The sequence below is a fragment of the Cricetulus griseus genome, chromosome 7 (assembly GCF_003668045.3).
Source record: "Cricetulus griseus strain 17A/GY chromosome 7, alternate assembly CriGri-PICRH-1.0, whole genome shotgun sequence".
Lineage (NCBI taxonomy): Eukaryota > Metazoa > Chordata > Mammalia > Rodentia > Cricetidae > Cricetulus > Cricetulus griseus.
In genome coordinates this window covers 35,774,043-35,788,213 of record NC_048600.1, presented here as the reverse complement: position 1 = coordinate 35,788,213, position 14,171 = coordinate 35,774,043, and the positions used below count along the sequence as shown (strand labels likewise).

At 48.0% G+C, this 14,171-nt stretch overlaps 1 protein-coding gene across 2 annotated transcripts in view; it reads right to left on the bottom strand.

Moving 5' to 3' along the window:
* Window positions 1-826: 826 nt before the first annotated feature.
* Window positions 827-14,171, bottom strand: part of Litaf (lipopolysaccharide induced TNF factor) — a 34,863-nt gene continuing 21,518 nt past the window's right edge. Inside the window, exons 2-4 of one of the 2 annotated variants that reach the window (XM_027424787.2) lie at window positions 9,899-10,123; window positions 6,108-6,264; window positions 827-2,421 (exon numbers count right to left, since the gene is read on the bottom strand). In XM_027424787.2, coding sequence (XP_027280588.2) covers window positions 2,313-2,421; window positions 6,108-6,264; window positions 9,899-10,123 — 491 coding nt within the window. In that variant the 3' untranslated portion in view covers window positions 827-2,312. The remainder of the gene's footprint in view (window positions 2,422-6,107; window positions 6,265-9,898; window positions 10,124-14,171) is intronic. The other variant, XM_027424788.2, reaches the window with a different exon arrangement.

Genomic DNA, 14,171 nt, shown 5'->3' with positions numbered 1-14,171 from the left:
GCCTCCATGCTGTTTCGGGGTGTGGTAAGAGGAAGCCTAGGATGTATTGTGACTGTGTCAGTCTAGCAGCAGAGGCTGCCTGTGTGGATCTCTGGATCTCAGGAGCCAGCTAACATAGACTACTTGTCCAATGCCCAAGAAACAGTGGCAGAAGAGCCTAAATTCACAAAAGTATGTAGCCATCTGGCATTAAACTCCATATAATATATATTTTACAATCTTCGACACACAGCCCTTGTTTGGAAGACTCTGCATGTGTACACTAGTACCAGCCTGAGATCAGCTACACATCACAATGACTGACAGCCAAACTTCTAGCTGCATAGCCTTGAACTTGACCAAATGGAAGACCACACAATTGAGATCCCATGAGCAATGGTTTCACAAGAGCACAAATAGGGTTTCCATGGCAATATAAGCCACAACTGAATGACTTGATTCCCCTCACACCTTCCAACATGACGCTGTCACCACAGGTAGGAGAAAGGAAGGGGTGGTGCCCTCATTTCTGGCTTGGTACCCCCAACTCCCAGCATCACTCAGCCACCCCAGTCAATGAACAAGGAGGGTTTTGTTCAGAGAATGAATGAGGACAGCTTTCTTCTTGGCATTTTATTAAAACTTGAAAGCCGTGGCCTGCTGCCATCGATGACGCCCGTGGGCTCCCAACAGCCAAATCTTCGAATGCCACTCGTTAGCAACGGTCATCTTGCTGTGGGTGAGCATTCAGCAAGCCTGAGGTGTGGGTCACGAAGGATTTTCTAGCATAACAGAGAAACTTAAGATTCTTTGGGCAATGCCTGGAAACACAACACAAGGCTTTTCCTCATAGCAGGTGAACTGAAGCGCTCACCGAGTGACCAAAGATTTTATTTGTTTAAAAGTTGTATATGGTACTCATAATTCACTGCAAAAATGATGGCCAGTGTTTCTGGATCATTGCATGAACAGCTCAGACAATGGTTAGAACTGTATCTTAACCAATATGCAGTCCAGGGGCAGACTGACTTCATACATTATTGTTTGCAGCAGCTCCTATGTGGGTTTCAGCTGGAGACAGGACCTCCTATAAAGGTGGCTGGGCTGTGTCACGTTAAACACGACGGAGTGGTCACTCTGGAAGGAGACCCGACCTGCCTTTGGCGTCCTTCCATCTGGTCCTCTGGTACTGAAGGCCATGCTGGGGCCACACCAGCTCATCTCTAAAAATAAAATCACACTTCAGGTTCTCTTGAGGGTGTTCCAGTGGCCAAACTCCCAGCATCGTAGCATGGGCTCAAACAGGGGTCCCCTTATTCTCCAAAGAGGCCCCACACAGACAAGGTTTTCAAAACCACATCAAACCCATTTGGCAGTAGATGAAATTACCTTATTTGCTGAAAAGCAAAACAAAACCCCAGGAGGGGCAGTAGCACATATCTAGAGCTCTGGGTATTTGAGAGACAAAGACCGAAGGACCATTGAGAGTTCAAGGCTGGGCTGGGCCACAAAGACAGACTGTATATCAAAACTAAAACAAAACCAACTGAAAACATACCAGCAAATGGAAAAATGAAGAATGTATTATGATCACAAAAATTATTATAGAAATGTCTCCCTGCCAAGTAACTTCCAAATGTGTTTTAAGAACAACAGGAGCTCACAGGACAGTAAGGAAGAAGCAGCCCTCCCCCCAGGAGTGGGGCTGAGCAGGAGGGGCTATGATTAAACCCGGCCCAACTGTTCTTTTTTATTTTGTACTTGTAACCTTCTCCGTATACGTCTGGTGGGTGTTGGCAGCCCTTCTGTGTACAAAACAAAACAGAAACCTATGAAATTAAAGTGATTCTGAGAGCCAGAGAAGTCTGCAATTACAGAACCACAGTCTCTAAGGCAAGGTCTCTGCCATCAGGGATAGGGAGAGACAGAAAAGATCAGGCTAAACAGTGAAAAATAAGGCAATCTGGCTTCTGGGTTTGAGATGCCAACAGGAAGGCCCACTGAGGAGGAGAGGAGCCAGCCAATGGCAGATCAGTGGAGAGGTAAATGGGGTAACAATCACAGTTAGTGGGGGTGACTTGGGCAGGCAAGAAGCCCTTGAAACACTCAAGGTCCATGTCTTTGCATGTGCAGGGCATGACTCCAAGCAGCAACTTCTGGGGTTTGGAGGTTTGTTACTGTTTTGACACCCTTCCCCCCAAAAGACACACGAAGATGGAGCCCATGAAGAGATGAAATCAAGGTAGGTGCCTCTTCTGGATGGGCTGGGCAAGGGTCAGGTGACTTCCGGTAGCATGCATCTACCATCTCCCCTATGGCTGGCTGGCCAAGTCCTACAAGCGCTTGTAGGTGCCCAGGAGGGCTTTGCAGTTGGGGCAGTAATGGTCCACATCTTGCAGGGCATCTACGCAGAATGGGATGAAGCAGCAGCCAGCGATGCACCTGGGAGGGAGGACAGAGAGACATAAGGAACATGTCACCAACACCAAGAACATGCGTTCACATCCTTGTACTGGAACCTCCTGAAGGGTCTTTGGTGGGCTAACCTGGAGCTGAAGACCTATCCCTGTATGTACAAAGCCCAGTGACTGATCCCCGATACCAGGTGTGCAAACCCATAATCCCAGCACTCAGGAGATGGAGGCAGGAGGCCAGCCTTGGATACATGAGACCCTGACTCAAAAGGGAAGGGGGAGGATCTTGTTACAGGGCCACTCTGGACACTCTAGGTGGGCCCCTAAACCCAAAGATGGCATCCCTTCAAAAAGATGTGCCAAACAGAGTAAAGATGGCATGTGGCAGAGCGAGGCATGAGGGTACACCTGCCATCCTATCACTAGAAAGACAGATGCAGGAGGATTTTGAGCTCAAAGGCAGCCTGGGCTATACAGTGAGACTCAAAAGGCATCAAAACGTTGACACTCAGGATGTAGCTCAGTGGTAGAGCACTTGCCCAGCATGTGGGAGGCCTGGGCTCCATCCGGGGCATTAGGAGGAGCATTCTGGGACTGTAGCTCAGTGGGCAGAGTGCTTGCCTAAATGCACAAAGCCCTGGGCTCCATCCCGAGCACCATATAAAACCAGACATGGTAGTGCAGGGCTGTAATCCCAGCACTAGATAGGTAGAGGTAGGAGGATCAGGAGCTCAAGGACATCTTTGGATACACTGTGGCCAGCCTGAGCTACATTAGACCCTATATAAGAGAAGGAGAGGGAGGAGGAGGGAGAGAAGGCGGAAGATGGAGAGGTCATCGTCATCTTAGATGACGTTACTGCTTTGTAACGGGCACAGTCCACGTGTCAGACATGTTAGATGGCCCCATGGCCTGTGTTTTGCCTGTTCTTCAGCCCTGCCTAGCAGCATGAATATGAAGAGTATGAACATGCAGAACCAATAAAGGAGGCTGGCAGCATCCAGTCAAACTTAAACAAGAATGGCTGGGTTTAGCCAGGAGCAAAGTTGTCTTTAGGGTTCTCATGACTAGGAAATCCATGTCCCCACATGACCCTCCTAACAGCCATCTTTTGCTCATGAATGGGACTTCCTAGAGCCTTGGGCCCATGGTGGGAACACAGCCCACTGTTGCCTGCTCACTCCTCTAACCTGTGAGGTCCCTGCAACTCCAGGCACACTGACCGCATCCTCACCATGCCCCCAGGAGACAGATTTGTGGGTACTCAAACCCAGAGAAGGGAAGTCATCTGCCTGAGGGAATCTGATTCATGGTAAGACCACGTCTCAAAATGATTAAAAAGTTGGGAAAAGAAGAGACAGAAAGTCAACGTCGACCTGAGAAGTTGGCTCACATGAGGCTGACCTTGTGCTGCCCCATGCCCATTTCAAAGATAATAGGTAGTTTTAATACAAATATCTCAAAGCAGTGAAAATCTCCTCCCTTTCCTTTTGAGACAGGATCTCACTGTGTAATACTGGCTGATGTGGAACTCCCTATGTAGATCAGGCTGGCCTTGACCTCAGATCTGCCTTCCTGAGCCATCACAGCTGGCTGCTTTGTTTTTTATGAGATGGGGTCTTACCAGATAGCTCTACCTGGCCTTGAACTTATATACTCCTATCTCTGTTTTCCAAGGTTAGAGTGATGTATGTGTGCCATCAGGTCCAGCAGCAATCTGTGGTACTGAAGACAGAAACTGCACCTCACACACTCGGTGAGCTTTCCACCACTCAGTACTCTGGCGTAACCCCAACCCTTGGTTTACTTTTGTTTTGCAAACACGGTCCATGTGGCTCAGAGCAGCCTCAAACTCCCTATGTGGCAGAGGCTGGACTTAAACTACTGATCCCCTGCCTCAGCCTCAGGCATGCTGGGAGTGCAGGTGTGTACCACTATGCATGGCTTTCTTATGGACACTGTCCACTCAGGTACCCAGGTAGGCCCTGAGCTTGTGATCCTCCTGCTCACACCTAAGTGCTGGGATGGCAGACCTGGTTAGCAATGAACTTTTATTTAAGCCTTTCTGCCCAGAGGATGGCTGTCAGAGTCCACATAGGAAGACAGAGAAGGATGGGCCAACAGGCCTGCGTCGCAGCCCACTTCTTCCCCAGAGAACAGAGGCTCAAGGGTTCTTCACTTTGAAATAAGGAAGAACAATGCTGTCCCCTCTCCACCTAAAGTCACAAGAAGACGGTGAAGAGATGCGGGCCAGTCATCTAGCAGCTGAGGTCCCTGCTCTTCCAGGAAAGAACATGCAGTAATGGCTTTCTAAGTGGCACACAGGCCAGAAAGGGTGAGGCTCCTGCTATTACCTGCGATTGCTTTTGCTCAGATTTCTCTTCCAGAGCAGAGACCAGCATCGCTTTCAGTGCAGATATAAATATTTATGTGATCCTCTGCACTGGCAATGGGAAAACACCTAGGTTGTAAGCACGAAGCCTGGCTGAGGGGAGACCTGTAAAGTGTGTTAGTGTACGGAATGTTTGAAGCTTCTCTCGCGGTCAAGCAAAAATTATTATTTAGGTCATGAAATTCTAGAAGGAGAAGCCTGAGGGTTCCACCCTCTGCAGATGTGAACAGCTGCTCTACATGAACACACCAGTGATTTCCACATGTGTTTGAGCAGAGTTCCCACCTACGGGCACTCAGCAGGCACAGGGGTGATTTTTGGTGGCTGTCCTTTATGAGCTTCTAGAAAGCTGAGACCAGGTGTACTGCTCCAGGCTTTCATTTTTAATTTTTACATCCATCTATTGATGGTGCATATGCGAATACGTATGTGTCATGGTGCAAACATGGAAGTCGGGGGACAACTTTTGGGAGTCAGGTCTCTCTATGTGGGTTCTGGGGATCAAACTCAGGTTGTGAGGCTTGAGGGCAAGCACCCTTACCTGCTGAGCCATATTGCCAGCCCTGTTTTGTGTTTTGTTGAGACAAGGTCTCACTCTGTTACCCAGGCTGCACCCAAATTTTCACTCCTCCTGACTTCACCTCAGTCTGTTGGCGCTGAATTACAGGACTCTGCCATGGTCAGCTTTAACATCCTAAAACAGGCTGGGGTGTATAGACAGAGAGCTAATCCAGCAAGCTGAGGCTGAGCTCTCAGAGGCCTCACTACCATAAAAACAAAAGAAAGAAAATTCCTACAGGTATCTGGGAGATAACTGAGTCAGTAAGGAAGTTGCCTTGAAAGCATGAGGGCCCAAGTTCAATTCCCCTGAACCACCAGGTAGAAGGAAAGAACTGACCACTGAAAGTTGTCCTCTGACCTCGACATGTGCGAGTGCGCGTGCATGCACGCGCGCACACACACACACTCACGAAGAAAAAGGGAAGCAATTTTATAAATTATCTGTGAGGTAGTGAGTGAGGAACCAGGCACAATGGAACCAACTTGTAGTCCTGGGGTTGGGGAGGTAGAGACAGAGGGGTCTCCAGGGCTACTGTCCAGCTACCCTAACTTACTTGGGGGGGTCTAAGAGCAGTGAGCACTTGTCTCAATAGACAAGACAAACCGCTAAGCTTAGCCTCTAAACCATGCATACACATGTGCACTCACACAAATACACACATTCCTGTAACTCACAGGACAGCCCCGCCACAGCTAAGTCCCCAGTCTGAATATCAATATCCATAGAGGGAACCCTCCAGAGACCACAGGGCTACACTCACCCCAGCAGACACAGACTGCCACAGGACAGCCAGGTGAGGGCGCCGGCATTGTAGGACAGCTGGGTCACGATCATCTTGCTGCAGGATGGACAGCACATCTGGACAGGACGGTCATAAAAGGAGACAGGCTGCTGCACATACACTGTCTGCACGGCAACTGAGGGTAGAAGACAACGCTATTCAGTGAACAAAGAAAAGAGCTCTTCCTTGATGTCCACACATGAGAACTGGGGTTACAGCAGGTACCCCAGAGCCCGACCTGAGGATGAAAGGACAAATAAAAACTGTAGCTGCCTTGGCAACCACAGCTCAGCCTTGAGGGAAAGGAGATTCTGACAGACACTATGCTGAGTGAAACAAACCAGTCCAAAAGACCGGGTGACTCCAGAGATGTCTACAGGAGCCCACTTCAGCCAACGCCTGGGGGTGGGGGAGGGGTGGGGAGACGGAAGGTTCAGAAACTCAGTGGAGGTGGACAGTGTGTCTGCCTAACACTGAGCTGTACTTCCAAATGGTTAAAGAGATGGGAAGGACTTGAAGCTGGGAAGGGGACAGCTAGAGAGGGCAGAGGGAGGTGGAGGAGAATGGATGTGGATATGATCAAGACTATAAATATATATCTGTATGTATGTATGTATGTATGTGCATGTAAACACATGTACACATACATACACATATATATGCATGAAATATCCTAAGAATAAATGCAAGTATTTTTTCAACATGTATCATTTTTTTTATTTTATTTATTTTTATTATATGAACATTAGTGTTTTGCCTACATGTATGTCTGTATGAGGGTGACGGGTCCCCTGGAACTGCAGTTACAGACAGTGGTGAGCTGCTATGTAGGTGCTGGGAATTGAACCAGGGTCCTTTGGAAGAGCACTTGGTGCTCTTAACCTCAGAGCCATTTCTCCAGCCCCGCAAGTAATTTTTAAATGGAATAATTACAGTGGTTGATTTTTCCCATCTTCTTATGATCATGAGAATCTCATCATATAGGCCACACTGCCTTTAAATTTGTGATCCTCCTGTCTCAGTGGCCTGCTTAGTTCTGTAGTTACAAGAATGTACCACTATACCATGCAGCCAAGTGGTAGATTTTGTGCTGTATCTGTGTCCATACACTATTTAGGAAGGGTTGGAACAGAACATGGTCTGTCAATGCAATCCTGGCTAGCCTGGAACTTACTACATAGACCAGGCTGACCTTGAATATATGGCAATCTTCCTGCCCATGCCTCCTAAGTATCATGCATGTTTTAAAACACACATACAAAGAAAAGAAAGAAAAATGACAAAAAGGAAAAACAGTGACAGATTTTCAGACTTTTCTGAGGAGTTCTTAAGTCTATAGAAAAGAGAGAAAGACCTTGTTGAAAGAGCTGGTGGATCTGTGTGATCCACACACCTGTCCTGTGTGATCCTTACTGAGTTCAGCAGTTCCCAGGATCTGGGCCTGGGGGTCAGACTCAAACATCAGCATCAGGGTCCCCAAACTACTTCTTCAGCTCTGCAGACGGCTTTACTGAGGTGGTTTGCAGAAGGTGTTAGAGAAGCAGGGATATGCTGGGTTTTAGGCCTGATTTTCTACAGCCAAGAGTGGCTGTGGGAAGCTAAGAGTAGGGAGGGTGAGGTGGGGATGTTCTGGAAGTGGTTACTGCCAACTGTGCCATGAGCTAAAGCAGTATAGAGTAAACCTGAGGGTTCTTGGATTCCTTCTCTGCATAGCTGAAGAGTTTTAAATATTCTCTGCATATTTAAGTGGAAGGAGCAATTGCTATTAGGATTCTTCAAGGCAAGTATTGTCTAGTCTCTGGTGGCACCTAATGTACTCTCACCACCAACATCCCCCAATACACACACACACACACACACACACACACACACACACACACACACCACGACTCCTGGTTCAACTCTGACATCTGATGATAATGGTATGAAGTTTACCAATTGGGAAACATAAGTCCACAGTCAGGAAACTGAGCAGACACACAACTGGAACACTGCTAAGAGCCTTGAGCCAAGGAGCAAGACACTCACGGAGGTCAGGAGGTGACCTCCAGTGATGAAGGTCCTGAAGTGCTGAGGCTACTTCAGCTATGTTCCTGTCAGTGACTCCTCTCCACTGCTAGGTCTTTGGAATGTCATTTATACAATCTAGAGCTGGGGGACTAGGGACTACCTAGAATTAACCTGCTAGCACTAAGACCCTGCTTCAGAAAGAAGGAAGAAACATACTTCAGCTATACAGAAATTCACAGTAAAGCAATTTTCATTTTGTTTTGGTCCAAGAATAAGTTGTTTCTTGATCACAGGACAGTCTAAGCAACAAAAGCAGAGGGCTGCTGACACAGGCAGTTGTCTGAGTGGTGACTAATGTGCACAACCCCAGGATTTCATAAATTGGGCATGGTGATTCCTGGTTGCAATCCTAGCACTCAGTAATTCAGAGCTAATAAAACCGGGAGTCCAAATCTAGCTTGGTCTACATAGTGAGTTCCAGACCAACTAGGGCTACATGGTAATACCTTGTCTCAAAAAAGTTACTAGCTCACTTTCCACCTGGAGAAGTCAGAACTGGACACAATAGCCAGTTTCTTCTTATCAGGTGATGGCTCTGTGCTTGACTCAGGAAGTTAATTTCAACAGAATGACCCGCTAACTCAAGAGCATGCTGAGGAGCAAAGTGAGCCATTAGAAAGGCGAGTAAGGGGCCTGAAGAGAGTCATTAAGAGCACTAGCTGCTTTTCCAGAATTCAGGTTCTATTCCCACCCCCTCACAACCACCTGCAAATCCAAAGGCTCCTTCTAACCTCCCTGAGTGTCAGGCATGCACATGGTGCACATACATACATGCTAGCATTCACACACACACACACACACACACACACACACACACACACACACACTTTCACAGAACAAGGTAGACAGCTCCTGCGGTTGACCTCTGACCTCCACAGATACTCACACAAACAAAACTAAAAACAGAAGGGCAGTGTACAAGCTCTGCTGGTCTGAGTCAGAGGCTTGCTCTCTCTGATGGTTCTCATCAGCTTATGATGCTCAGCAGTTCACACACAACAGTGTGTACAGTTGATGGCCATCTGTACACACATGGCCATCAACGACTCTCACCGACAAAGACTCTGAAGAAGCCTTCCAAGGGTCCAGGCAGACCCTGCCCCATAGAGGGTCAGCAACTTTGCCTCTCTTTTCTCACTCAGCACTTTTTCTGTTTCCTGTTCCTGTTCCCACCCCAGCTGGCTGCAGTATAGTTCTCTATCCAGCCTTGGCTCTGAACTCAAAAACTCCCACTCCCAAGTTCTCTGGGGCAAGAGGCAGTAGCAGGTGCTGTGAGCTCAGCAGGCATGTGGAGGAGCCTACATATTTTACTGGGGTTTTTGTTGTTGTTTGTTTTGATTACATTGATTATTAATGTCTGTACACACATGTGCGTGCATGTGGGGATCAGAGGACAAGTTTTGGAAGCCGGTTTTTTCTTTCCACCATTAGAGTGCTGAGGAGCAAACTCAGGCTTAGCAGCAAGCACCTTTACCCACTGAGTCATCCTGCTGGTCACTACATGTGTTTTATATAAGGAAATTGCAGGCCTCAACAATGGGAAGTCCGAAATAGCCTATGAGAAACCAGGGTGGGGCAGACGTCACAGTGCTTATCACTTGGCTTTGACATTTTGGCACCTTGCTGCTGTCCTCTACCTCTCAGGGTCCACAGGTTTGGTGACTAAGGAGTTGCAAAGAGGACCTGGGTGACATACATACTTGCATTGGCGTTGGGAACAGGCACAGGTTGTGTATAGTATGAAGGAGGATTCATGCCCTTCCCATCCGGGCCTGTAATGAGTCCTGTGGCTGGCCCTGGCACAGGTGCTGGGGGCGCTGGGTAGTAACTGTTGACACCCACTGTCTCTTCATAAGTTGGGGGTGCAGTGGGAATTGCAGAAGGGCCTGCAGCCGCCTGGTAAGGTCCTGGAGCCGACATTTTACCTAAAGCGAAAATAGAAGACACCGTAAGAAATTCACCTGACCTGGGGGGTGAACACGTGCCTGAGACCCCAGTGCTGGGGAGGTGGATGCAGAGGTTCAGGATCACCCTCCACTATCTAACAAGTGTTGGAGACCAGCCTGAACCACTCAAGACTCTCTCAAAAACAACACCGAAAGGGCCAGGGAGAAAGAAGGCGTTCACATGCTCCATGCCCATCCCCCACGGCCCAAGTTTTCAATCTCTAATCTGGCAAACAGAACAACCAAGGAAACCATCACCTTCACAAGAGGCTTTCAAGGACAGACAGAAAGAAAATTATTAGCCCTGGATGACGAACCCTCACACGCTGCTCTGAGGAGCTCCCCTTGAGCCCACATGCTCCAAACCAGCATCTCTTCTGTTTAACCAATGTGGATTTTTGCTAATTGTCTCATGTGATGGAAGTTATGGCAGCTTTTAAATGGCAACCATGAGAAGATGTAAAACCTGGTGCCCCAAAACACATGGCATGGAGAAAAATCTAGAAGGGGACAGGAGGGGTGTCTCAGGAGGCTGGCCATGCTCTCTTTTGCCACGAAGGGCTGGTTACATGATTTTTTTCACTTCATAAAATCTCAAATTGTACAACCAAGATTTGACCATTTATGCTGCTTTGTTGTTTTTGTTTTCAAAGTGAATGCGTGCAGGGTATGGTGCCCATACTGTATCTCAGCACTGGGCAGGAGAGGCAAGATCAAGGACAGGTCAAGGTGCCCAATGAATCTGTCTCTTTTTTATTTACTTTTAAAATCTTTATTTTTAATTGTGTGCCTCCGTGCATGTGTGAATGCAGTGCCAGAAGAGGTCATCAAGGGCCTGAAGCTGGAGTGACAGACAGTTTTGAGGCACTTGCGATGGAGGCTGGGACCCGAACTCAGATCCTCTGAGAGAGCAACGTATGCTCTTCAAACCACTGAACCATTACTCCAGTGCTAGACCACCTCCTTGTAAAGTAAGACTGCTCTTTCAAAGGACCCAGAGCTACATGAGGCTCACAATTACCTGTAACTCCAGTTCTAGGAAATCAGTGTTTTTTCCCGGCCTCTGCAGATGCTACACGTATGTGATACATAGACAAATATGCAGGCAAAACACACAAACACATCATTTTTTTGAATCTTAAAGTGAAGCGTATTAGCTGGGGATGTGGCTCTGTTGGTAAAGCGCTTGCCTAGCATGTATGAGGTCCTGGGCTTGATCCCCAACATGTCAAAACCTAGATATGGCAGCAAATATTTGTAATCTCAGTACTTGAGAGGAAGAGAGGTAGGCAGGAGGTGTGAGGATTCAGGCATTATGCCGGCCTGCCCCTGTCACCTGGCAGAACGCACTCAGGCAGTACCCTGTCAGCCCAGGGTTCCATGAGTACTAAGTCTGCACACAGGTGCAACAGGCCCCTTTAAAAGACAGACCCCTGCCCACTTATGCTCTCTTTCCAGCTCTTCTCTTTCCGCTCTCTCCTCTTTTTGGCCCTTTCTTCCGCTTTATCTTCCTGCTGTTCCCCTGGGGCAGACAGGACTTTTCCTGTCTCCCCCTTCTCCTCTGTCCTCTCCCTGTGTATTTCTACCTCTTTTCTCTTTCCTTCCCCTCTCCCCTTTCTAACAAAACTTCTCACTAAGCTCTGTCTGCCTGGCGTGTTTGTCCCCCACCTTGGTCACCCTCACCTACCATGGAATCCGCCATGGTTCCCCACCAAAATCCCCCTTCGAGCTTTATCCTAACAGGGGGATTAGAGTTTAAGGTCATCATTGGCTACATAGCAACTTTGAGGCCAGCCTGGGCTACACAGCAAGATCTGTCTCAAAACAGCCCAAAAGTAAATTCCAGTACATCACTTCTCATTTGGAAAGTGAAGCCCCAGGGCAGCTAGGGACACAGTGGCTTCAGTGAGGGAGAAGGTTTCCTGCCCTTGGCAGCACTGTTGTTACCTGCCTGGTCTGCTACCTGCCTGGAATTATATTCCGGGACCCAGGCTGTGCCCTGGCCTGCTGATGCTCAGCAGTCATGGGGCAGCTGTGGTGGGATACAGGGCCTTCTTTGTGTGGCTGTTTCCCAACCAGACAGGACAGGCTCTGCAGCTTTCAAGTCTCAGGAGACACAGCCAGCCAGGACCGAGGGCAGTGTGCCAATGCATCGGGGCTGGACAGTCCTGTCACCTCTGTCCACAGAAACCAGCTCCTGTTCCAGAATGTGTGGGAAGCAAAGAGATGGGCCCTGCTGCTGGAAAAAGGCCAGAGTCCATCTTTAAAGAAACTCTACTGGACCCAAGGACGGGACTTTAGAAGGGCTTTTCAAAGTGGGAAAAGAAGCACAGGGTGGGGGTGGAGGGATGGAAGTGGAAGTGCTTGGTAAAACAACATGAAGAAATGCCATGACAGCCAGCCAGTAAGGTGGCTCAGTGGGTAGAGGTCTTCACACCAATCATGGTGACCTAAGTCCAGTCCTTAAGACCCACATGGTGAAGAGAGAGACAGGGTTCCTGCAAACTGTGCTCTCTGACCTCCCTCCACAGATGTGCTGAGGTATGTGTGCCTGTCACCGATAGACAGATAGATCAATAGATAGATCGATTGATCAGATAGATGTGTGCCCACCCCAATAAATAAATATGTATTTAAAAATTAGCACCCACGAGGCAATAGTGGTGCACACTTTTAATCCCAGCACTCAGAAAGCAAAGGCAGGAGGATCTCTGTGAGGTCAAGGCCAGCCTAGTCTACAGAGCATGTTCCAGGACAGCAGGGCTACACAGAGAAACATATCTGGAAAAACAAAAACAACACAAAACAAACAAAAAAAATGAACATCCAATATCAGGTAGGATACTGATATAAAGCATAGCCAAGATTTAAAAAACCTACTACATAAAACTAATGTAAGATAGTTCATCAAGCCAGGTGTTGGTGGTGCATGCCTTTAATCCCAGCACTTGGGAGACAGAGGCAGGTGGATCTCTGTGAGTTTGAGGCTAGCCTGGTCTACAGAGTGAGTGCCAGACAGGCTCCAAAGCAATACAGAGAAATCCTGTCTCAAAAAACAAAAACAAAAACGATAGGTCATCAATAACATATACTGGCTATATGTTCAATGGTACTAGTTACGTATGGAACTAAGTTAATTCCGGCTCCATCACTGTCTTGTTAAGAGCATAGCTATGGAAGAACTTTACGTGAAGTACATGGTTCAAGATGAAGTCTGTACAAGAAGCAAACCCACATGTAGTATTGGGGAGGAGACACCAAGTTCTCCAGGAGGGCAGAAAGGGGGTTTCAGAAGATCACAGGAGTGTGCTGTGAAAACCACTTCAGAGCTAAAAATAAAAAACCAAAAGAATGAGACGGGGCCCAAGAGCAGTTTGAGGTGCACTGTGGTTTTCCTCTGACAGGAAAAGAAATGCGGAGAGAGGCAAGGCCACAGGCAGACCCAAAATCAGCTGATCGTCTGGAAGATGACCCCACCCCCACCCCATCTGTTTGGAGCACTGACCCAGCTTTGCAGAAACTCCCGACAAAAGGAACAATGCAGCCACTGCTAAGCTGTCCTGGACTACTGACACTGTCCTGTCATGGGAGGGACAGATGTGAAGGACGCACTGTCCTTTCTTGTTTCCCAAACAGCCAGCTCCAACCCTGCTTCATAGATTTACTATGAAAATTAAGACACATAAAAAAATTACAAGCCGCAGTATTTAGACATCTTAAAATTGTCCCTGGCAGCGGGTGGGGTTCAGTGTGCTGAGGGGCAAGAAAGGGCATACAGTTGTGAAAACGGCCTGGGGCCACCGGCTAAGCTGACTCCACACACTTGGAGAGACATCCCGGTACCTGCATTTGGGTTTTGGTTATCTTGAGACAAGACTTTTATGTTGACTAGGCTGGTCTAGAACACATGACCTCCTCTGCTCCCCAGGTGCTGGGATTACAGCCCTGTACCACCATGCCTGGCTTTAATACTGCATTTTAGAAGAATAGACCTTCAGGTTTGGGGGATGGGTATGGGGGTTCTCAT